Here is a 23181-nt window from a genome sequence, read left to right as displayed (position 1 = left end):
TAAGTGAGTGTGAGAAGGTTGCTAGCTGAAAACCTTCAACTTGGGGCCAGGCGGCTGTGGATCTGATTAAGCACATACACTACAGGGTGGAAGGACCTGGGTTCAAGCCCTTGGTCCCCACCTCCAGAGGAAAGCTTTATGAGTGGTGAAGCAGAGCTACAGGTGTTTGTCTGTCTGTCTCCCTCTCAATTTCTCTCTGGTAAGCCTCTTTTGATAACTCTCCCATGGAATCCTTCATCTGCACAGTTTTAAAACCTGTGTGTTTTGATTTGATCATCTTACCTGCTGACATTAGTACAAATGCAGAAAACAATGCAATCTCATCTTCAGTTAGGTGCATAGAACATAAACTTTTTCCAAATTCGAATACAAAGCTAATAAAGTCTTCACAACCTGCCAAAGATTAAAACAAAGACAGTGTAGGCTTTTGGTTATTTTTTGTAGGAGGAAAGTGTATTAGCAGGTGCAGAGAAGGATCTAGTACCTGAAAATCTTTGGGGACAGTAATGACACTTGTAAAGAGTAGGAGTTTGAAATATTAAACAAACAATCTGTTCAGCTTACTTTACCATCAGCATAATTTAGAATAACAAGGATTTACAGCTCCTGCTTCCTTTGTTAGGCATTGCTGAACAAGAGTTCTTTGAGTTCCCTACTATATCACAATAACTCTATGAGGGAGGTATGTTGTTATTATTATTATTATTATTTCCACACCAAAGGCAAGAAAACAGACTTGGAGAGAAACAATAACTAACCAATGACACTCTCAGTGGCAAAATTGTAAATGATGCAGAATTAAAACTTTCATTAAATGATACACCATACCCAAGATTATGTTTCTTCGGTTGGTGTCTAATCTCTGCATGCTAAGTGTATCCTTCAAGTGCCAAAGGGATATACTCAAATATCAAAACCTTCTATCATTTAAGTGTTTTAAAAAGCACTTAACTTATCATGGTGGTTGCCCCATTCTTCACAAAGAGTGTATTCCACGTTACTTACAGACATCCAAAATAATGTATTTTAAAAGTACATGCCACACTCTTTGCAATATAACTAAACCAGGACTACTAACTATCTCCAACTCTTCATATGAACTGTTCCAGCCTTTAGGTTCATGATTGGTCAACAATTTGATTGGTCTTATATGTTAACTATTCAGCCATCAGGTTCCAGAGGCTAACATGACGCCAACCAGACTTCCCTGGACAGACAACCCCACCAATGTGTCCTGGAGCCCCGCTTCCCCAGAACCCCACCCCACTAGGGAAAGAGAGAGACAGGCTGGGAGTATGGACTGACCTGTCAACGCCCATGTTCAGCGGGGAAGCAATTACAGAAGCCAGACCTTCCACCTTCTGCATCCCACAATGACTTTGGGTCCATACTCCCAGAGGGTTAAAGAATAGGAAAGCTATCAGGGGAGGGGATGGGATACGGAGTTCTGGTGGTGGGAATTGTGTGGAGTTGTAGTCCTCTTATGCTATGGTTTTTGTCAGTATTTCCTTTTTATAAATAAAAATTATATATAAAAAAGTACATGTCACAGTCTCATCTTCCTGTGTTTTCTTTCTTTGATGTCTACGCTTAAGCCTCATTAATGGCTGCTACTGAAGGAACAGAGAAGGGCAGACTTCTAACTCTGACTTTTGTATCTAATCACATTCTCTGCTTGACATGAGGAACATAAATCCTACTAATCTGGTTCTTAAGATCTGGAAGGATATAGGATATAAAACTCTTCAATGACCAGCTTTCCATGTGATACACACACACAGAGCATCTAAGCTATGTGAATTTTCTTCAGTACAGTACATGAGAGTGTGACGGTTTCTTACTTTCTGTCTCCAAAATAACCAGTTCCAACTAGTTTCAACAACACCCTTCACTATGTTCCCCTCTCTTGCTACACCCCTGTTTGAAAGCCAGATGAAAGCACAGGGCTCCTTACCTAAGGATTTGAAGACATCAGGGCTAGCATATTTCCCATCAAAGTACACGGTGTTGTTCTGAGAATCAAAGGCACGGCACATTCTGATAAACACCACTTCCAGAGAACCTAACCAAAGACAGGAAATGGTTTGGATTACTCCTTCTTGGGGAGTCCCTTTCCAACATGAAAATGCAGAGTTCCCTGATGGGAGCTGGGCCCCTGAGCCTTCTATCACAAGAGTCTGTATTCAGAAAGGTCAGGTACACTAGCATAATAAAAGACGGGTAAAGCTGAGGTCTGTACTATTGACGATTTGGGGGGGGGGGGAGTGGCAGGCAGTGGTGTTCCCAGTTAAGTGCACGTGTTACCATGCACAAGGGTCCGGGTTCAAGCCCCCGGCCCCACCTGCAGTGAAGCATGTGTCTTTTTGTCTCACTCCCCTTTCCTCTCAATTTCTGTCCTGTCAAATTAAAAAAAAATTAAAAAACTAAAATTATTTAATTTTTAAATCCACCAGGAACAGTGGATTCATAGGGCCATCACCAAGTCCCATTGGTAACCTTGGTGTCAATTAAAAAAAAAAAAAGAAGGGAGTCGGGCTGTAGCACAGCGGGTTAAGCGTAGGTGGCGCAAAGCACAAGGACCGGCATAAGGATCCCGGTTCGAACCCCGGCTCCCCACCTGCAGGGGAGTCGCTTCACAGGCGGTGAAGCAGGTCTGCAGGTGTCTGTCTTTCTCTCCCCCTTTCTGTCTTCCCCTCCTCTCTCCATTTCTCTCTGTCCTATCCAACAACGACAACAACAATAATAACTACAACAATAAAACAACAAGGGCAACAAAAGGGAATAAATAAATAAAATAAATATTAAAAAAAAAGAAAAAAGAGTTAGCAGATGACTTATTTGATATTCTGGTGGTAATTCAGAGCCTCAGATCTGCTGGGAAAACACTCATATTCATTTTAAAAAAGGCTATATTTCTGAGTTTTGCAAATAGTCTTTTTTATCCTCCCTCCCTAACAACTTTCTGTAACCTTCTGAGAAGCTGGGGTATAGAAAATAAAACATGAGTGGGGTTAGATAGTGTAGTATTTATGCAAAGAGACTCTCATGCCTGAGGCTCCAAAGTCCCAGGTTCAGTCCCCCGACACCACTATAAGCCAGAGCTGATCAGTGCTCTGATAAAATAAGTAATAATAAAAAAACACCACAAATGATGGCAAAACTGAAAAAATGTACATATCCTTCAAAGTCATCTCTTTTAACCAGAGGAAAAGCAAGATCGAGGGAATGTTCCTTGCTGATGGCTCAGAAAACTTAAACACGAAGAAACCTGAGCTGTTATCATTGGAGAAAAAACTGTTCCCGACGACACTTCCTTAGCCAGCATTTCCTTAATAAGCATGTGGAAGCGGGTTAGGAAGAGATCTCCCACTTAACTTGCAAAAAGCACCTACCTGCTTTGAGAAGCACAATCTGATCGTTTTGACACAGTTCCATAAATCCATCAATGCGTTTGGCAAACTCCACCACGTACTGGATAGCTTCTGTGATCTTGATGGCACACAACTGCCACATTACTTCCCGCTGCTGTCAAGGTGAGAGACAAAACCAGGCACACAGTTATGCAAGGTCTTAGCCTGCTTGGTTCAAACCTGTCTTGATTTTTCCAAACACCCTTCTTTGGAACTGATTTTTTAAAAGACTAGAAAATTGGTGTGTGTGTGTGTGTGGTTTGTAAATTTATAAAGATACTTGGGGTTACCACTTTTCTTCTTTGGAACTGAATTTTTAAAAGACTAGAGGATTGGTGTGTGTGTGTGTGTGTGTGTGTCTGTGTGTGTGTGTGTGTGTGTGTGTGTGTGTCAGCGGTTGGTTTGTCAATTTACAAAGATACTTGGGGTTACCACATTCGCTTCCAACTTTTTTCCTTATCGCTAGTTTCTCTTTTTCATTTTGGATGACAAAGACAGGGTGTCGAGTGATGTTGTGAGCATATAAGTAGTGAAAAGATAAAAACAAGAGACAGGATAATAAATTCATGCCAGGGCTTTAGCTCTGGGTCACAAAGAAAAGCAAAATAGGATCTTCTCCTTTTTAAAATAACAAACAACAAAAAAAGTTTTTAACCTGCTAATGCCCATGTCCAACAGAGAAGCATTTAGAGAAGCCAGACCTTCCACTTTCTGCACCCCATAAAGATCTTTGATCCAGATTCCCAGAGGGATAAAGAATAGAGGGCTGGGACAATGGAGGGCTGGGACACAGAACTCTGGTGGTGGGAACTGTGTGGAATTGTACGCCTGCTACCTTACAAATATTGTTAATCATTACTAAATCACTAATAAAAAATTTAAAAAAATATTGGGGGGGATTAATGGTTTATAGTCAACAGTAAATACAGTCGTTGGTACATGTGTAAAATTTCTTACTTTTCTGCAAAACACTCTCACCCTCAGCCCAGGTCTTCCTCTATCATGATGCACCAGGACCTGAAAGCAGCCCCCTCCTCGTTTCCCAGAGTCCTTTACTTTGGTGCTATACACCAAAGCCAGTCTGAGGTCTGCTCTGTGTTTCCCCTTTCGTTTTTATTTCTCAACTTCTGTCTGTGAATGAGATCACCCCATATTTCAAAGTTGGACCTTCTATGTGGTTATTTGACTCCAGGGGAATTGCACATTGATTTATTTACCTGGTGTGTGTGTGTGTGTGTGTGTGTGTGTGTGTGTATGTGTGTGTGTATATGGTACAGGAGATGCAGGAACATTTACTGCACACCTGGAGAGAGCTAAGCCCTTTCCGGCACCCTTGTCTCATTCCATGTGCACAAGGACATTGTCCCAGAATGGACGCTAACACTCAGAGAGGCTGCCCAGCTGGTCAAGTACCGAAGCTGGGATCTCATCCAAACGTTTCTCACCCTGGACCCTGTCTCATACACTTTGCTATTTCTTCATTGCTTCTTTGCTTCTCTTTGCTGCTTTGGCACCTGACATCACCAGCTGTCTTGAAGGTAAACTGATAGCCGGTGTTTCTATTCCCTGGGCCCGCCCCATTTGATATTGTTATTCTTATTATTTGCCTCCAGGGTTATTGCTGGGGCTCCTCTCCTGCACTACAAATCCACTGCTCCTGGCAGGAATTTTTTTTTTCTTTTCTCCATATTATTGGATAGGACAGAGAGAAATTGAGAGAGGAGCGGGAGATAGAGAAGAAAAGAGAAAGATAGATACCTGCAGATCTGCTTTACCACTTGTGAAGTGACCCCCCCCCCCATCCCTCCAAAGGTGGGATATCAAACCTGAGTCTTTGGGCAAGTCCTTGCACTTAGTCCTATGTGCACTTAACGGGCTGGTCCCCGCACTTTTTTTTTTTTAATATAGTCACTCCCCAATGGCAATCCAGAGTTTCTGAGTTGCTTGCTCACTTGGTCCTCCCAAACCAGCCTAAGTAACTGCTTTTGCCAACAACATGGGGGGAGGGGAGACACTGAATGAGGACCCAAGAATCCTGACACTTTTACTCTCTGGCCTAGTGCCAGAGGACATCAGTTTTCTCCTATTGTGAAAGGATGAGGGAGTTTTCTGTCATCATCTCTTATGGTCTGAATATCTTCAAGCATCACGACAAGTTACAGAATTTTTTTTCTTTTTAAAATTTTTTTTGTGGCATCATCTTTATTTATTTATTGCATAGAGACAGCCAGATATTGAGAGGGAAGCCAGTGATGGAGAGGGAGAGAGGCAGAGAGGCACTGCAGCCCTGCTTCACCACTCGCAAAGCTTTCCCCCTGCAGGTGGGGACCGGAGGCTCGAACCTGGGTTCTTGCGCGTTGTAACATGTGCGCTCAACCAGGTGAGTCACCACCCGGCCCCATGACAGTATTTTCTTTGACCAAAAGAGATGGATGGATGACTAAGAGTCACAATCTCTCGTTCCATTTTGACCCCTGCTAGTTTCTTCCTTCCTTTCTCTTTCTTTCTTTTTTTTTTTAAATATTTATTTTATTTATTTATTCCCTTTTGTTGCCCTTGTTGTTTTATTGTTGTAGTTATTATTGTTGTTGTCGTTGGATAGGACAGAGAGAAATGGAGAGAGAAGGGGAAGACAGAGAGGAGGAGAGAAAGACAGACACCTGCAGACCTGCTTCACCGCCTGTGAAGCGACTCCCCTGCAGGTGGGGAGCCGGGGTTCGAACCGGGATCCTTACGCCGGTCCTTGTGCTTTGCGCCACCTGCGCTTAACCCGCTGCGCTACAGCCCGACTCCCCTTTCTCTTTCTTTCTTTCCTTACTTTCTTCTTTCTTTCTCTCTCTCTCTCTCTCTCTTTTTTCTTTCTTTCTTAAAAAAAGACAAATAACTCTGCAGAACCTTTGTTTACAAGGCAGAAACAGCTCAGACCTCCATCTTAGCGTGTTTATTTTGAAGGAGGAGCAATACTATTTCTAGGCTCAGACTAAGCTATGATCATAACCTTCCAAACCTTTTTTTTTCTCTTTCTTCATGCACATCCTTTCTAGACTCCTTTGTATGTATTAGAGACAGCCAGAAGCAAGAGGGAAGGGGTAGACAGAGAGAGAGAGAGAGAGAGAGAGAGAGAGAGTGAGAAAGAGAAGGAGGGGACAGAGAGAGAGAGAGAAAGAGAAAAAGAGAGAGAGAGAGAGAGAGAGACTCCTGCAGCACTGTTTTACCACTGGCAAAACTTTCCCTCCTGCAGGTGAGGACTGGGGGCTTGAACCTGGATCCTTGTGCACTGTAACACGTGCACTTAACGAAGTCAGCCACCGCCCAGCCCCTCCAGACTCCTTCTAAACCTCTGGAAACATGGAATGTTGCTGGCGGTGGGAGGGTGTGAGATTACTGAACAGGAACTTCCCTACTTCAAAATGGTTCACAGTGATATTCCTTTACATTTCTGGAAGTTGCTTAATCTTGCCCCTCACTGATAAATCGAAGGAGACACATGCAGAGTATGCGGGATATCTTTGTTCCTGGTGCACCTCTGTAAGATGACAAAGCTCTACATACATGGCCAGGGCTGGAAGAAAGTTTTTTTTTTTTCCATTTTGCCTCCAGGGTTATCACTGCTATTGGTGCCAGCACTACAAATCCACTGCTCCTGGTGGTTATTTATTTTTCCCATTTTATTGGACAGGACAGAGAGAAATTAAGAGGGCAGGGAGAGATAGAGAAGGAGAGAGACAGACAGACACCCACAGACCTGCCTCACCGCTTGTGAAGCAACACCACCCTGCAGGTGAGAACCGGGGTTTGAACCCAAACCCACATACTTCATATACTATGTGTGCTTAACTGGGTGTGCCACCACCCACCCGCCTGCCCCCTCCAACCACCCACCCCAAGAGAGATCTTAAAAACAGAAACTCGCTGCTGTCTGATAAGGGGCAAACCCTCCTCTGGTCTGCCCATGAACTCCATTCACTTTCCTCCACCGATCGGTCCCCTTCCCACTGGTTTTCTCGTGCCTAGGGAACAGTCCCTCAGATCTACCTTGTTTTGATAGTTCTCGATTTCCTCCTGTAGGAAGGTCTGCCACGTTATCTGCTGGAGCTCTTCTCTCAAGTATTGGCAAGTTTCCAGGTGTGATTTAGAAATATTCTGTGCAAGGTGTTCTAAGGAGAAAACAAACAACAAGTCACAAAGGTGAAGGGCCCAGTTCTTGGCTGGACTACCAGTGTGTTCCATACTTCACAGCCGACCTGAGAAGCAACGTGCAGGACGCAACAGGCTGAATCAGTCTGAATCCAACTTGGTGCTTTTTAAAGTTTTTATTTATTTTTTCTATTTTATTTTTTTCTAAAATATTTATTTTATTTATTTATTCCCTTTTGTTGCCCTTGTTGTTTTATTGTTGTAGTTATTATTGTTGTTGTCGTTGTTGGATAGGACAGAGAGAAATGGAGAGAGGAGGGGAAGACAGAGAGGAGGAGAGAAAGACAGACACCTGCAGACCTGCTTCACCGCGTGTGAAGCGACTCCCCTGCAGGTGAGGAGCCGGGGTTCGAACCGGGATCCTTGTGCCGGTCCCTGTGCTTTGCGCCACCTGCACTTAACCCGCTGTGCTATACAGCCCGACTCCCTAAAAGTTTTTATTTTTATCGATCGATTTTTTTTTTTTTTTTTGGTATTGCCACCAAGGTTATTATGGTGCCTGCACAGTGAGTTTCACTGTTCCCATGGCCAATTTATTTATTTGTTTATTTTATTTTTTATTTTTTAAATATTTATTTATTTATTCCATTTTGTTGCCCTTGTTTTTATTGTTGTGGTTATTATTGTTGTCATCGTTGTTGGATAGGACAGAGAGAAATGGAAACAGGAGGAGAAGACAGAGAGGGGGAGAGAAAGACAGACACCTGCAGACCTGCTTCACCGCCTGTGAAGCGACTCCCCTGCAGGTGGGGAGCCGGGGGCTCGAACCGGGATCCTTACGTTGGTCCTTGCGCTTTGCGCCACGTGCGCTTAACCCACTACGCTACTGCCCGGTTCCCTTATTTGTTTATTTTTATAGAGACAGAGAGAAGTTGAGGGGAAGGGGTGATTAGAGAGGGAGAGAGAAAACGAGACACTTGCCGACCTGCTTCACCACTTGTGAGACTTCCCTCGTTTGAATGGCTTGAACCCAGGTGCTTTAATCAGGTGTGTCACTAACCTGCCCCCCCCTTACATGAGCAATCTGGGTGTTGTATTTTGTAAAGGTTTACTTATTTATTGGAGACAGAGAGAAATTGAGAGGGAAGGAGAGATAGGGAGAGAGACAAAGAGACACCTGCAGTCCCGCTTCCCCACTTTCAAAGCTCCCCCTCCCTCCTCCACCAAACTCCTCTATTTTTACATTTTTAGAACATGAACATAAAAGACAAGAAAACACACACATTACTGTGCACAAGGTTCAAGTCCCCAGTCCGAAGCTGCAGGGAGGAAGCGTCACCAATGGTCTCTAACCAATAGGGAAATATATCTAATATATATATATATATATTTAAAGAATGAAAAAGCCATTTAAAACAATGATGCCTAATGTAAGCCCCAATATAAGATAATTTTCTTTTTGGAAAAGGGCAGGGGGTGGGAGGGAGAGGGGATTTGTTTAATGTAAAGACATAAAAAGACCTGTTTCTGTGAAAATAGAGCTGGCTTTCCTGGAATGAAGCCTGACACCAGAATCCCTGTAGAGACGCTGAAGTTCTGCTTCACACCACAGAGACATGAAAACAACAAACATATACCATAGAAACAAACAAATAAATAAGAGAAAACTGGAAAGAAAGATAGGGACAGGAAAGTGACTGATGAGAGAAGGAGGGAGAAGCCAGTAATTGAACTGACAGTCCGTAGCCAGTAATGTCTGTGTGAAGCCAGGGTGGGGGGAAAGACAGGTACTGGGGATTCAGAGGCAAAGGCTGTAAGTATAAGTCCTAAAGCCATTTTTGGGGTGGGGGGACAGGGAGGAGTGAAGACTGAGGGAGCAGGGCATCCTAGGAGATGAAGGCTGGAAAGAAGCTCATGGCATTTCTCTCCCAAATGATACTTCTTTCGCAGCTAATGATTATGGTCTTGTTTCACTGTATCCCAAACACTGCTTCCACCCATTAATTAGCACCTATTTAAAAAAAAAAAAAAAAAAAGCCCAGCTTTTCCAAGTGAAACAGTCGGTGCACTGTACGGGACTAGCCAGTAGAGGGCAGTAGCTGCATTCTCGCCAACTGCCTCTGATTCCAACTCAGTGCATCTGGCAAATGTGTGAATGGGATTTTACAGGCAGAAGACAGTAATGGCCAGACCCGTGGAAAGATACACAGTTAGTGTGGTGTCTCACACCATCATTCCTGGACCCCCCCCCTTTTTTGGAGGGGGTGCTTTTTATTTCTGTGACAAATACGGAGAGAAATAGAGGGGCAGAGGGGAGAGGGAAGGAGAGAGGGAAGGAGGAAGGGAGGGGGGGAGAGAGAGAGAGAGAAGGAGGAGCTGCAGCACTGCTCCACCACTTGTAAAGCTTCCCTCTTGCAGGTGGAGGCTAGGGGCTTGAACCCGGATCCTCATGGATGGTAACATGGGCTTTCTACTGGGTGCGCCATCACCAGACCTCCAAATGTGTTTGTTTTAACATGGTGCTTTATCAGGTGTGTCACTGCCCTACCCCCTTACATGAGCAATCTGGGTTTTATATTTTGTAAAGGTTTATTTATTTATTGGAGACAGAGAGAAATTGAGAGGGAAGGAGAGATAGAGGAGAGAGACAAAGAGACACCTGCAGTCCCGCTTCCCCACTTTCAAAGCTCCCCCTCTCTCCTCCACCAAACTCCTCTGTATTTTTAGAACATGAACATAAAAGACAAGAAAACACACACATTACTGTGCACAAGGTTCAAGTCCCTAGTCCCGAGTTTCAGGGAGGAAGCTTCACCAATGGTCTCTAGCCAAAAAGGAAATATATCAAATATATATATATACATATATATATAATGAAAAAGCCATTTAAAACAATGATGCCTACTGTAAGCCCCAATATAAGATAATTTCCTTTGGTGGGGGGAAGGGGGTGGGAGGGAGAGTCTTTATCATGGCCAGAGTAAAAGTATCATAGTAAAAGTATCATTTCCATTTTACAGATGAGATCAAATCACATTGAGACTGAATGGCTTTTTCCAAGTTTTTAAATCTGGCAAGAGGACAATGACTCTGATACACACCACTTGCTCCCAGGGTTGATACTATGAATTTTCATGACTCTTATGTATGTATCTGTCACAGCCCTGCTCAGCTCTGGCAGATGGTAGTGCTGGGGGTTGAACCTTAGACCTCGGAGCCTCAGGCTTTCATGAAAGTCTTTTCAGAATCATTAGGCTATCTCCCTGGCCTGGGTGTCTATAATCTGTCAGTAAGCGGATAGACACTACAGAGGTGACATGGCTAAAACGGGAATGGCATAACCTACAGCAAAGCTAGGACTATCTCTGGTAAAAGCTGACTTATTTTTTCTTTTTTTTTGGTCATCACTGGGACTTGACTTCACTTTTTTTTTTTTTAGTATTTTTATTGGGATTTGGGCAGTAGCACAGTGGGTTAAGCGCACATGGCACAAAGTGAAAGGACCGGCTTAAGGATCTTGGTTCGAGCCTCCGGTTCCCCACCTGCAGGGGAGTCACTTCACAGGCGGTGAAGCAGGTCTGCGGGTGTCTATCTTTCTCTCTCCCTCTCTGTCTTCCCCTCCTCTCTCCATTTCTCTCTGTCCTAACAATGACAACATCAGTAACAACAACAATAACTACAACAACAATAAAAAAACAAAGGCAACAAAAAGGAAAATAAATAAAAAAATATTTTTATTTATTTATTTGTTATTGGATAGAGACAAAAGAAATTGAGAGGAGATAGGGAGAGAGGCAGAGAGACACCCGCAGCCCTGCTTTACCACTTGAGAAGTTTTTCCCTTGCAGGTGGGGACCAGGGGCTTGAACTTGGGTCCTTGAACACTGTAGTGAGACTGGACTTCTTTGGACCTGCTGTTTTCAGATAAAAAGAGAGAGATAGACAGAGGGAGGGAGGTAAGGAAGAAGGGGGAGAGAGAGAGAGAGAGAGGAAGAGACAGAGACAAACACATCGCAGCTCTTAAGCTTCCTTCTTGTGTTTGGGGTCCAGGCTTCAGAAGGCAGACACCTTCCTACGTGAAGTATCTTGTTGGTCCTAGAAGCTGACTTTTTTTTTTTTCTCCAGCGTTATCACTGGGGCTTGGTGCCTGCACTATGAATCCACTGCTCCTGGAAGCTATTTTTTTTTTCTCTTTTGTTACCCTTGTTGTTTATTGTTATTATTGTTATTACTATTGTTGTTGCCATTATTGCTGCTGATGTTGTTGGATAGGACAGAGAGAAATGGAGAGAGGAGGAGAAGACAGAGAGGAGGAGAGAAAGACGGACACCTGCAGACCTGCTTCACTGCCTGGGGACCAGGGGCTTGAACCCAGATCCTTGCGTACTGTAGTGTGTACGCTAAGCTACATGCACCACCGCCTGGCCCCCTTAAATTAGGACTGTTTCCCCATGTACTGTGGCCTTTTCCAGAATACATAATACGAACTCATGTTCAGGATGACTCCCAAGGATTCGTCTGACAAACGATAGAACGGGGCTTTCATCTTTGGTCACGTTCACATGTACCAAGTGGCTTGACTAGCCAGGAGAACACAGAATAGCCAGGTGTATCACTACACTTCGCCAGTCCCCCGAATTCCCCAGAGTCTGCCCTTTGAGGATTAAAGCCCTGCCGTCTCTTGAAACAAGACATGTCAGATTTTAGACAAATGAAACTGGTTTTACAAGTGGAAAATAATTATTCCAATAACATGTCCGTAAGCCCTACTTTTTTTTTTGTTTTTTTCCAGTAACAGTATCTCTAAGAATCCATTGCTTTTAGTGGTAATGTGTCCGTATTTCTACCTAGGGATTTGGATGGATAAAATAGCGCCTGGGTTATATGGTCCAGATCTAGAACAGATATATTACAGATACTAAAAACAACCAAGATTCACTAAAAAATAACAAAGCGAAGTGTATGTGTTACGATGACAGATAAGTAATCCCTTATGCTGGAGAGAAAACTCATATATTGGGCAACACACAAGCTAAAAAGGCAGCTTCAGGGCTGGGTGGTAGTGCAGCAGGTTAAGCACACATGGCCCAAAGCACAAGGACCCGGTTCAAGCCCCCGGCTCCCTACCTGCGGGGGGGTGGGGTGGGGGGGAGCTTCACAAGTGGTGAAGCAGGGCTGCAGGTGTCTCTCTGTCTCTCTTCTTCTCTATCTCTCCCTCCCTCTCAATTTCTCTCCCCCTCCTCTCCTCTTCATTTCTCTCTGTCTTTATCCAATAATAAATAAATGAAAATAAAATTAAACCAAGACACTCTTTTTTTTTTTTTTTTTTTTTTTATAAACACTCTTATATTTAGAAAAGCAAAGAGAAAGTTTAAAGATTCAGGGCTCCCAGACTGCACAGGGAGGTGAGGGTAAGGAAGAGGAAACTGTATTGTAGGAGTTGGTTCCACAGAAACATCTAAGCATATGTAGCCTGAATGTCCCATTCTAGGCCAGCACTATGGCTAGAGCCCTATGGGTCGAGTTCAAGGTCAAACAGCTGACAACAAAATAGGCTAGACAGACGGACTAGTCTTTCTGACATGGTGGAAGTCAACCTAGCATGCACCAGGCCATTTTTCACGCCACCAATCAAATCCTAATTCACTTCTGCAAACCTTACTTTCATGACCATTCTGCTTAAGGCTCAGCCAACCAAGATTTTATGACAAAAATGGGAGTGTTTTTTTTTTTTTTTTTTTTTTGTTCTAGTTCAAGGGGGAAAAAAAAAATCAAGCCTACCTCTCTGCTCAGCTTGGCTTCTAGTTCAGACGGTTTCCTGTTAATCAAAAGAGCAGCACCGCACCTTTAATGGTGATCAGTGGTTGAAGACTGAGCTCCAAATGCCCTTGCTCTTGGGGATTTAAATTTAGATCCATAAAAAGGTGCTTGTGTAGAAACTGTCAAGAGCATTCAATTTGTTCTATTTGGAGATAGATTTGAATGGGAATACACATTTATCTTTAAAAGTGTTTTATGGGGTGGTGTGGGGGGGGGTACAGAGGTAGAAGGACCACTGAAAGCACAGAACCTGCTATTTCTGTGAACGAGGATGTCTGTACTCAGATCAGAACCTGCTGGGCTCTTCCCCCCACCCCCATCTGAAATCTTCTTTCTCCCCTCCGGTTAACTTAGTCATTTTCCACAGCAACTAATTGAAATATCCCAAAGGATTAGAACCTTTGTGTGCAGAATCACCGGGAGAGAACAGATCAAATTCTCAGCCGGCAAAGGTTCTTATCAAAGTTTTTCTAAGAATAGTGGCACACTTAAAAATCGATTAAATAGAACAGAGGCTGTTAACACACCCGCCTTGACACAGAAAGTTTTTCCATTGTCTATTTCATCAGCATTTCTAGGTCACATCTCTCAAGAATGTCACAGTGATAAGAAAAATGACAGGATTTTTTTTTGGTGTGTGTTGTGTTGGGAAGAAGAAGGAAGACGTGGTGAAATTGTCTAATACATAAGTTTTGCCAGCCAGGTCCGGCCCGAGAACATTTTGGCAAGTAAAGCAGTCAGTTTCCCTTTTGTATTTCTAGAATGTCCAAGGGTGGAAAAACCTGATGCTTACAGGGACAGAGGAGATGGTAGAACCGATGTCAATAGACTCTTTACACATATTGGCCTAGACCTTCCCCCGGCTCCCACCCTCCCATCCCTAGTTGAACAAACATCTGAACTTTCAGTCATAACCCCCAACAGCCAACTGAAAGGATTTACAACCCTGCCGCGATCCAAAAGATGTCTATGGCCTGGGTGCATTGTGTTGGCTGCTATCTTTGTGACTTGGTTGGGAAGCATTTCCTGGACTTGTTTCGATCACTCACTCTCTGAGTGAGCTCCCAGTTTTCTATGTAACCAAAAGGTCAACTTTATGCTCCCGTTGTCTATTTCTGGGATAGGAAACAGGAATAAGTCAAAAGCCAAGAGGCAGGGCAAGGGCTGGGCAAGCAGTACACTTAATAGGGTGTGTACATTACTATGCTTGAGGACCCGGGTTCAAGACTCCTGCCCCACCTGTTGGGGTAGAGGGGAAGCTTTCTGAGTGTTGTAACTGTGTTGCAGGATCTCTATTTTTCTCTCTCTCCTTCCTCTCTATTGCTCAGTTTCTATCTAACGAAACAAAAAGGGAAAAGAAAATGGCTACTGGGAGCAGTGGATTTATTTTTATTTGTTCTAAATATTTATTTATTTATTCCCTTTTGTTGCTCTTGTTTTGATGGTTGTTATTGATGTTGTTGCTGTTGTTGGATAGGACAGAGAGAAATGGAGAGAGGAGGGGAAGACAGAGAGGGGGAGAGAAAGATAGACACCTGCAGACCTGCTTCACCGCCTGTGAAGCGACTCCCCTGCAGGTGGGGATCCGGGGGCTCGAACCAGGATCCTTCTGCTGGTCCTTGTGCTTTGTGCCATGTGCGCTTAACCAGCTGCGCTACCGCCTGACTCCCTGGATTTATTTTTTAATTTTTTAATTTTTTTTCTTTATCACTGCTTTAATGCACCTTAAAATTTATCTACATCAACTGGGAACAAAGAAACAAAAATAGACATTTCTTTGCTTTTCATAAATAGCTACTCTTCATATTTGATAAAAATCTCAGGCTAGGGGGCCGGGTGGTGGCGCACCTGGTTGAGAGCACGTGTTGCAATGCTCAAGGACCCAGGTTCGAGCCCCTGGTCCCCACCTGCAGGGGGAAAGCTTTGCAAGTGGTGAAGCAGTACTGCAGGTGTCTCTCTGTCTCTTTCCCTCTCTCTCTCCCTTCCTTTCAACTATCTGGCTATCTATCCAATAAATAAAGGAATTTTATAAAAAAAAAAAAAAGAAAGAAAAAATAAACTTTAAAAAAAAAAAAAAATCTCAGGCCATTATTTTACCTCCCCACAAATATAATACATACAAACGTTTTTGAAATAGTGTCAATAAGTCGAGTTGAGACTTAACAACCACATACAACTGCTCTTCCGCTGACTTCCAAGAACAAAACCGAAGCAAAGACTAGCAAGATCCTCAGGGTTTCCTCAGTGTTAGCGTTATGGATGCCCCGGACTTATTTTTAATGAAAGAGAGACACAGAGAGAAAGATACACACAGAGAACTACCAGGGGTCGGGTGGTGGCACACCTGGTTGAGTGTACAAGTTACAATGGGCAAGGACCTGGGTTCAAAGCCCTAGTCCCCACTTGGGGGGGGGGGAGCAGTGCTGCAGGTCTGCAGGTGTCTCTCTGTCTCTCTCTCCCTCTCTATCTCCCCCTTCCCTCTTGATTTCTGGCTGTCTCTTTCCAATAAATAAACAAAGATACTAAAAAAAAAAAAAAAAAAAAAAAGGAGAGAGAAAGAGAGAGAACAAACCAGAGCACTGCTCAGCTCTGGCTTAGGGTGCTGCCAGGAATTGAAACTGGGACTTTGGAGCCTCAGGCGTGAAAGCCTTTTGTAGAACCATTAATGCTGTCTCCCCAGCTCACGAGGCATCAAATCCCAACAATTACCCTGGTGGCAAAGAAAATTAAATAAATAGGTGAAGTGGTTCAGTGGGTAGAAAAATAACTACTCTGCTTGTGGCATCTTCTTCCCAGCATCTGAACCGATCGGAGGAAAGTCAAACCAGCCCCTTAAACAGCCGGGGTCAGGGGAGCAGCTCCCGCAGGGAGGCCAGGAAGCCCTTACCTAGTTCTGCCATGGACACGGTAGGGGAAGTCTCTCCGTTGGTGAAAGAACAGTAGGGGAAGAAGCCAGACGCTGGTGTGTAGTCGCAGATAGGTTCTGGTTTGATGCCGTTGATATCCAGCCCCGACTGATCCGGGGAGGGCTGGATGTCCAGGTAGAAGCTGCTGACGGCCGAGTCTGCCTTGCTGCCCTCAGGGGTGTGTCCGTCCATGTAGCTGTTGAGGTCGTCGTGAAGTTCCGTCAGCCCGTTGGCCGAGATGTTGTAGGTGGGTGTGAGCGGCTCAGCCTCCCCGGGCTGCTGCTGGTGGTCCCGCTGCTGCTGCTGCATCCGATGCTTCTGCACTTCTGCGTACAAGCTGTCTCTCTGCTTTTTCGACATCCGACCAAATTTGACAGCTGGCGAGAAACAAAACAGAAAAACGCCCACCACGCCATCTGAGACGCGCCTTTTTCTTCATCCTCTCCTCCCGAGTGACAGTTTGAAGTCACAGAGATTCTCAAGCCAAAGACAACAGCAACAACAACAACAACAACAACAACAACAAACCCTCCCATTCTCAGTGGCTGGGAGATGGCTCCACAGGTAAGAGTACAGGCTTTGGGAGTCTGGTGGTTAAGCGCAGGTGGTGCCAAGTGCAAAGACTGGAGTAAGGTTCCCGGTTCCAGCCCCCGGCTCCTCACCTGCAGGGGAGTCATTTCACAGGCGGTGAAGCAGGTCTGCAGGTGTCTATCTTTCTCTCCCCCTCTCTGTCTGCCCCATCTCTCTCCATTTCTCTCTGTCCTATCCAACAATGATGACATCGACAACAATAATAACTACAACAATAAAACAACAAGGGCAACAAAAGGGAATAAACATTTAAAAAATACTAAAAAAAAAAAAAGAGTACAGGCCCGTGGCCTAGGTTCCATTCCCGATGTTACATCCATGGACAGCACCAAGGGGGAGGCGGGGCTCCATGGACAGTGGAGTCATGCTTTGATGTCTCTCCTACTGCTCTGTCTCTTTCTTTTCTTCTTTTTTTTTTTTAAAATAAAGATTTTATTTATTTATGAGAAAGATAGGAGGAGAGAGAAAGAACCAGACACCACTCTGGCACATGTGCTGCCGGGAATCGAACTCGGGACCTCATGCTTGAGAGTCCAAAGGTTTTTTTTTAATTATTATTATTTTAATCTTTTTAAAATATTTATTTATTCCCTTTTGATGCCCTTGTTGTTTTATTGTTGTAGTTATTATTGTTGTTGTTATTGATGTTGTTGTTGTTGGATAGGACAGAGAGAAATGGAGAGAGGAGGGGAAGACAAGAGAGGGGGAGAGAAAGACAGACACCTGCAGACCTGCTTCACCGCTTGTGAAGCAGAGAATCCAAAGCTTTACCACTGCGCCACCTCCCGGACCACTCTCTGCCTCTTTCTACCTCCTCTCCCTTCTGTATACTTCCTGAAGTATACAGATTTAAAAAAAATGGTATGTACCCTGCTCTCTCTCTTTCTCTCTGTCTGTCTGTCTGTCTCTCACACACATACACACACACTTAGGAAGTGATTCAAACGTGCAAACAACTTATCTCTGTCTTATTAAAAAAAAAAAAAAAAGAGGGGCCAGGTGGTGGCGCACCTGGTTGAGCGCACATATCACAGTGCACAAGGACCAGGGTTCAAGCCCCCAGCCTGGGCCCACTTGCAGGTGGAAAGCTTTGCGAGTGGTGAAGCAGGGCTGCAGGTGTCTCTCTGTCTCTCTTCTTCATCTCCCCCTTCCCTCTCGATTTCTGGCTGTCTTTATCTGATAAAAAATAAGATTAAAAAAAAAAGATGCTGTCTGCAGCTTTACTCAGCATCAAGTAAAAGCACGTCAGGATCTGGGAAAGAGCAAACACCATGGAAGATTCCTACGGGGCAGGTCTGCCTTGAGCACTCTTCCTCACAAGACATCCCCACATGGAAAGCGGAGCAACAGCTGTGGAGACTTCCCGGCTCCTTCAAAAATTCCAAACACATTTCTCTAGATACCTCCAGGAAAAAAAACAAAAACAAACAAACAAACAAACAAAAAACCCCCCCTGACTTCCTGGCCCGAATTCCATTAATACACTTATTTCTCCACACAACTCTGTGTGTGCTTGTTAGCTCAGTGCCCTTGGAAGAGGAAATCTGCACATTCCAAGGGTTTCTGGCAAAAATGGAGACTTGCATCGTCCCCACCACACACGCCTGCCATATTCTAAAAGGCCGCTGCGTGACAGCGACTCCAGCAGGACTTCAAAACCCGCACCCAGGCAGCTTCACGAGCCCCAAGAACATCTGATTCTGGACAAAGCGAGCTTTCAGAACATCTGCCCAATATCCTAAAGTGTTTTCCACAGGCTCAAACTCCGCTGCAACACATGTTTCCTTCCAAGGGGTCTCTTCAGAAAGCCAGCCAGCCAGCCTTCTGAAAAGGCCTTCAAATGGACCCACTGGGGGGTCGCGGGGGTAGCACAGCGGGTTGAGCGCAGATGGCGCAAAGCGCAAGGACCGGCGTAAGGATCCCGGTTCGAGCCCCCAGCTCCCCACCTGCAGGGGAGTCGCTTCACAGGTGGTGAAGCAGGTCTGCAGGTGTCTATCTTTCTCTCCCCCTCTCTGTCTTCCCCTCCTCTCTTGATTTCTCTCTGTCCTATCCAACAACAATGACAGCAATAACAACAATAATAATAACCACCACAACAATAAAACAACAAGGGCAGTGCTGCAGGTCTGCAGGTGTCTCTCTGTCTCTCTCTTCCTCTCTATCTCCCCCTTCCCTCTCATTTCTGGCTGTCTCTTTCCAATAAATAAACAAAGATACTAAAAAAAAAAAGGAGAGAGAAAGAGAAGGGGGGGGGGAGAGAATGCAACCAGAGCACTGCTCAGCTCTGGCTTAGGGTGCTGCCAGGAATTGAAGCCTCAGGCATGAAAGTCTTTTGTAGAACCATTATGCTGTCTCCCCAGCTCACGAGCGGTGGGTTTATCATGCAGGCATCGAATCCCAACATTTCTCTCTGCCCTAACAATGACGACATCAATAACTACAACAACAATAAAAAACAAGGGCAACAAAAGGGGAAATAAATTTAAAAACATAAAATAAAAAAAAAGAAATTAACAACAACAAGAAAATGCTTCTTGTGGGGCCAGGCAGTGGCTCACTCGGTAGAGTGCACATGTTAGCAGGTGCAAGGACCCAGGTTTGGGTCCCTGGTCTCCATCTACAGAGGGAGCTTTCCAATTGATGAAGCAGTTTTACAGCTCTCTCTCTCTCTCTCTTTCTATCTCTATCTCCCCCCTCTTTTTAAACCATCTCTTAATTTACTTTTTATTATCTTTATTTATTGAATAGAGATAGCCAGAAATTGAGAGGCAAGGGGGAGCTAGAGAGGGAAAGAGACAGAGAGACACCTGCAGCCCTGCTTTTCCACTCATGAAGCTTTCCCCCTGCAGGTGAGGACCGGGGACTTGAACCCGGGTCCTTGCACATTGTAGCCTGTGTGCTCAACCAGGTGCGCCACCGCCCGGCCCCTATTGCCTCCCTTTCTTCTCAATTTCTCTCTGTCTTATCACATAAAGATAAAAGCAAAAATAAATAAAGAGTTTTAAAACATAAACCATAACCAAAGGAAAAAAATTCTTAAAAATTTTTTTTTTATTATTATCTTTATTAGTTAGAGACAGCCAGAAATCAAGAGGGAAGGGGAGTGATAGAGAGGGAGAGAGACAGAGAGACATTTGCAGCCCTGCTCCACCACTTGCAAAGCTTTCTCTCTGTAGGTGGGGACCATGGGCTTGAACCTGGGTCTCTGTGCATTGTAACATGTGCGCTCAACCAGGTGTGCCCCCACCCGGCCCCTGAAAAGAAATTTTTAATAAAAAATAATACGCTTTTTTTGCAATGAAAAGACCATGTACAGGCTGGAGAGACAGAATCACAGTTCTGCAAAAGATTCTCAGACCTGAGCATCTGAGGACCCAGGTTCAATCCCTTGCACCACCATAAATCAGAGCTGAGCAGTGCTCTGATCTTTGTCTGCACCGCTCATAAGTAAATACTATTTTTTTAAAACCATTTAATGGGAGTTGGGCGGTAGTGCAGAGAGTTAAGCGCAGATGGCAGAAAGCACAAGGACCGGCATAAGGATCCTGGTTCGAGCCTCTATTCTCTACCTGCCAGGGAGACATTTCACAGGCGGTGAAGCAGGTCTGTAGGTGTCTAACTTTCTCTCTCCCTCTCTGTCTTCCCCTCCTCTCTCCATTTCTCTCTGTCCTATCCAACAAGAACGACATCAATAACAACAACAATAACTACAACAATAAAACAATAAGAGCAACAAAAGGGAAAATAAATAAATATTAAAAAAAACATTTACTGTGGAAGCCTGTTCTGCACTATTTTTTTAAAGATTTTAAAAAATATTTGTTTATTCCCTTTTGTTACCCTTGTTGTTTTGTTATTGTTATTGATGTCGTTGTTGTTGGATAGGACAGAGAAGAATGGAGAGAGGAGGGGAAGACAGAGAGGGGGAGAGAAAGGCAGACACCTGCAGACCTGCTTCACCGCCTGTGAAGCGACTCCCCTGCAGGTGGGGAGCCGGGGGCTCGAACTGGGATCTTAATGCCAGGCCTTGGTCAGTGAATGGGCTGGTGGAAAGCAGGTTACAGCATGTGTTTCCGTTTCCTACTGTGAAAATGCCTTCAGGAGGTCTATTTCTCAAGGCCCTTAGATGACCCTCATGGTCAACCAGATGGTCTACCTGTAAGTCTTTTTTTTATTTTTAAAAAATATTTATTTATTTTCCCTTTTGTTGCCCTTGCTGTTTTATTGTTGTGGTTATTATTGTTGTTACTGATGTCATTGTTGTTGGATAGGACAGAGAGAAATGGAGAGAGGAGGGGAAGACAGAGAAGGGGAGAGAAATATAAGACACCTGCAGACCTGCTTCACCACTTGTGAAGCGACTCCCTTGCAGGTGGGGAGCCAGGGGCTCGAACCGGGATCGTTACACCCATCCTTGCGCTTTGCGCCACACGCGCTTAGCCCCCTGCGCTACCGCCCGACTCCCACCTGTAAGTCTTAAATGTCCTAAATCAGTAGGTGCTCTGACCAACACAGACAGACGTTCGTGCCCATCCCACCAGTTGACTCAGAAGGAGGCAGAGAGAACATTTATGAAACCCTTTAAGAACTCCCAGAGGCAGCAGCAAGGGGGAGTCAGGGCTGGGGGAGCCATGTATGGGCAGGTTTCAAAAGGTACTTCCATCAGCCCAAGGCCCTGCACACTTACCATCTCGAGACATCCCCACAGCAAGACATTTCTGTAATCTACAGTGCTGGCAGCGGTTTCTACTGGTTCGGTCAATCAAACAGTTCTTCTGACGGGGACAGGAGTAAGTGGCGTTGCTTTGCTGGCTTCTCCTGAAAAAGCCCTGTGATTCAGTTATAAAACAGACAATAGGTTAGTGTCAGTTCGAGCTGTGTGAGGTGAAAGGCAGTAGACTAAGCACGGGGGTGACATTAATATTTAATGGAGAATTAAACTTGGAGCCGAATCATCCAGGAGACCATTAATGAAATTAAAATCACTTCTTTTTCCCTGAGTCAAATTGATCCCCCGAGTCCAATCCTCTGTCCCTTACACACACACACACACACACACACACACACACACACACACACACACACACACACAACTTTCTTTAACTCCCAACAGAAGTTTGCCTCCCTAAAAACCTTAGGATCAGGCCTATTCCTGGAATCATATGATCAAAAGCAATGTGCTTGATGGATAATACAAGGGGACCTTATTGGTTTTCTTTCTTTCTTTCTTTTTTTTTTTTTTACAAGATATTTACTTATTTATTTTTTAACTTTTTTCCTTTAATTTTTTAAAAATATTTATTTTTCCTTTTCCTGCCCTTGTTTTTTATTGTTGTAGTTATTATTGTTTTTGTTATTGATGTCATTGTTGTTAGATAGGACAGAAAGAAATGGAGAGAGGAGGGGAAGACAGAGAGGGGGAGAGAAAGATAGACACCTGCAGACCTGCTTCACTGCCTGTGAAGCGACTCCCGTGCAGGTGGGGAGCCGGGGTGTGCTTAACCTGCTGCGCTACCACCCGACTCCCTCCTTTATTTTTTTTTATTAATTATCTTTATCTATTGGATATCGACAGCCAGAAATCGAGAGGGAGAAGGGCGTGATAGGGAGGGAGAGAGAAAGAGAAAACTGTAGCCCTGCTTCATCACTTGCGAAGCTTTCTCCCTGCAGGTGGGGACCAGGGGCTCCAAGCGGGATCCATGTGCACTGACTGTAACATGTGCACTCAGTCAGGTGCACCACCACCCAGCCCGTTTATTTTTCACAAGAAGTTAGTATTACTATTTTATTTTTATTTATTTATTTATTGTTTGTCAGAGCACTGCTCAGCTTTGGCTTATGGTGGTATGGGGGGGGGTTTGAACCTAGGACTATGGAGCCTCTGGCATGACAAGTCTGTGCATAACCATTATGCTATCTACCCCTGCCCTTATAAGAAATTATTGAATACTTAAGAGCCTCACTTTTACAGGAATAAAATTTTGTACTTGACAAATGGAAATGGAGACTATCACTAATATACTTCCCTCTTATATATAGAAGACTCAAACATTAAAAAATCGAAATCATTCTAAAAGTAATTGCATGCTGCTTAAGGAAATATACAACTATTTATGTTCATGGAATTAGAATAAATGGGCATTTACCTCCAAGATACTTTCAGTAAAATAAACACAAAACACATTCTCTGGGTGTCCAGAGACAAGGAAAGAGGTTTACCAGAACCCTGATTGGTTGCAATTCTGTGACATTGTGAAGCCCCTGTTAAAGGCCACTCCACTTTCTGTTCTTCCTAAGTGAGAATCTAACTTCTCCTC

The 23181-nt window shown here is 44.2% G+C and overlaps 1 protein-coding gene across 5 annotated transcripts in view; it reads right to left on the bottom strand.

The window, feature by feature from the left end:
* The window catches only part of RORA (RAR related orphan receptor A), a 933557-nt gene that overhangs the window by 15095 nt on the left and 895281 nt on the right, over positions 1 to 23181 (bottom strand). For all 5 annotated transcript variants that reach the window (XM_060174402.1, XM_060174403.1, XM_060174405.1 and 2 more), the window contains 6 exons: positions 21552 to 21693; positions 16255 to 16650; positions 7446 to 7567; positions 3393 to 3525; positions 1955 to 2062; positions 283 to 393 (listed from right to left, as the gene is read on the bottom strand). In XM_060174402.1, coding sequence (XP_060030385.1) covers positions 283 to 393; positions 1955 to 2062; positions 3393 to 3525; positions 7446 to 7567; positions 16255 to 16650; positions 21552 to 21693 — 1012 coding nt within the window. The remainder of the gene's footprint in view (positions 1 to 282; positions 394 to 1954; positions 2063 to 3392; positions 3526 to 7445; positions 7568 to 16254; positions 16651 to 21551; positions 21694 to 23181) is intronic.

Source organism: Erinaceus europaeus, chromosome 16 (genome assembly GCF_950295315.1).
Source record: "Erinaceus europaeus chromosome 16, mEriEur2.1, whole genome shotgun sequence".
Lineage (NCBI taxonomy): Eukaryota > Metazoa > Chordata > Mammalia > Eulipotyphla > Erinaceidae > Erinaceus > Erinaceus europaeus.
Note: the sequence above shows the minus strand (reverse complement) of the source record. Positions and strands in the feature narration are given on the sequence as shown.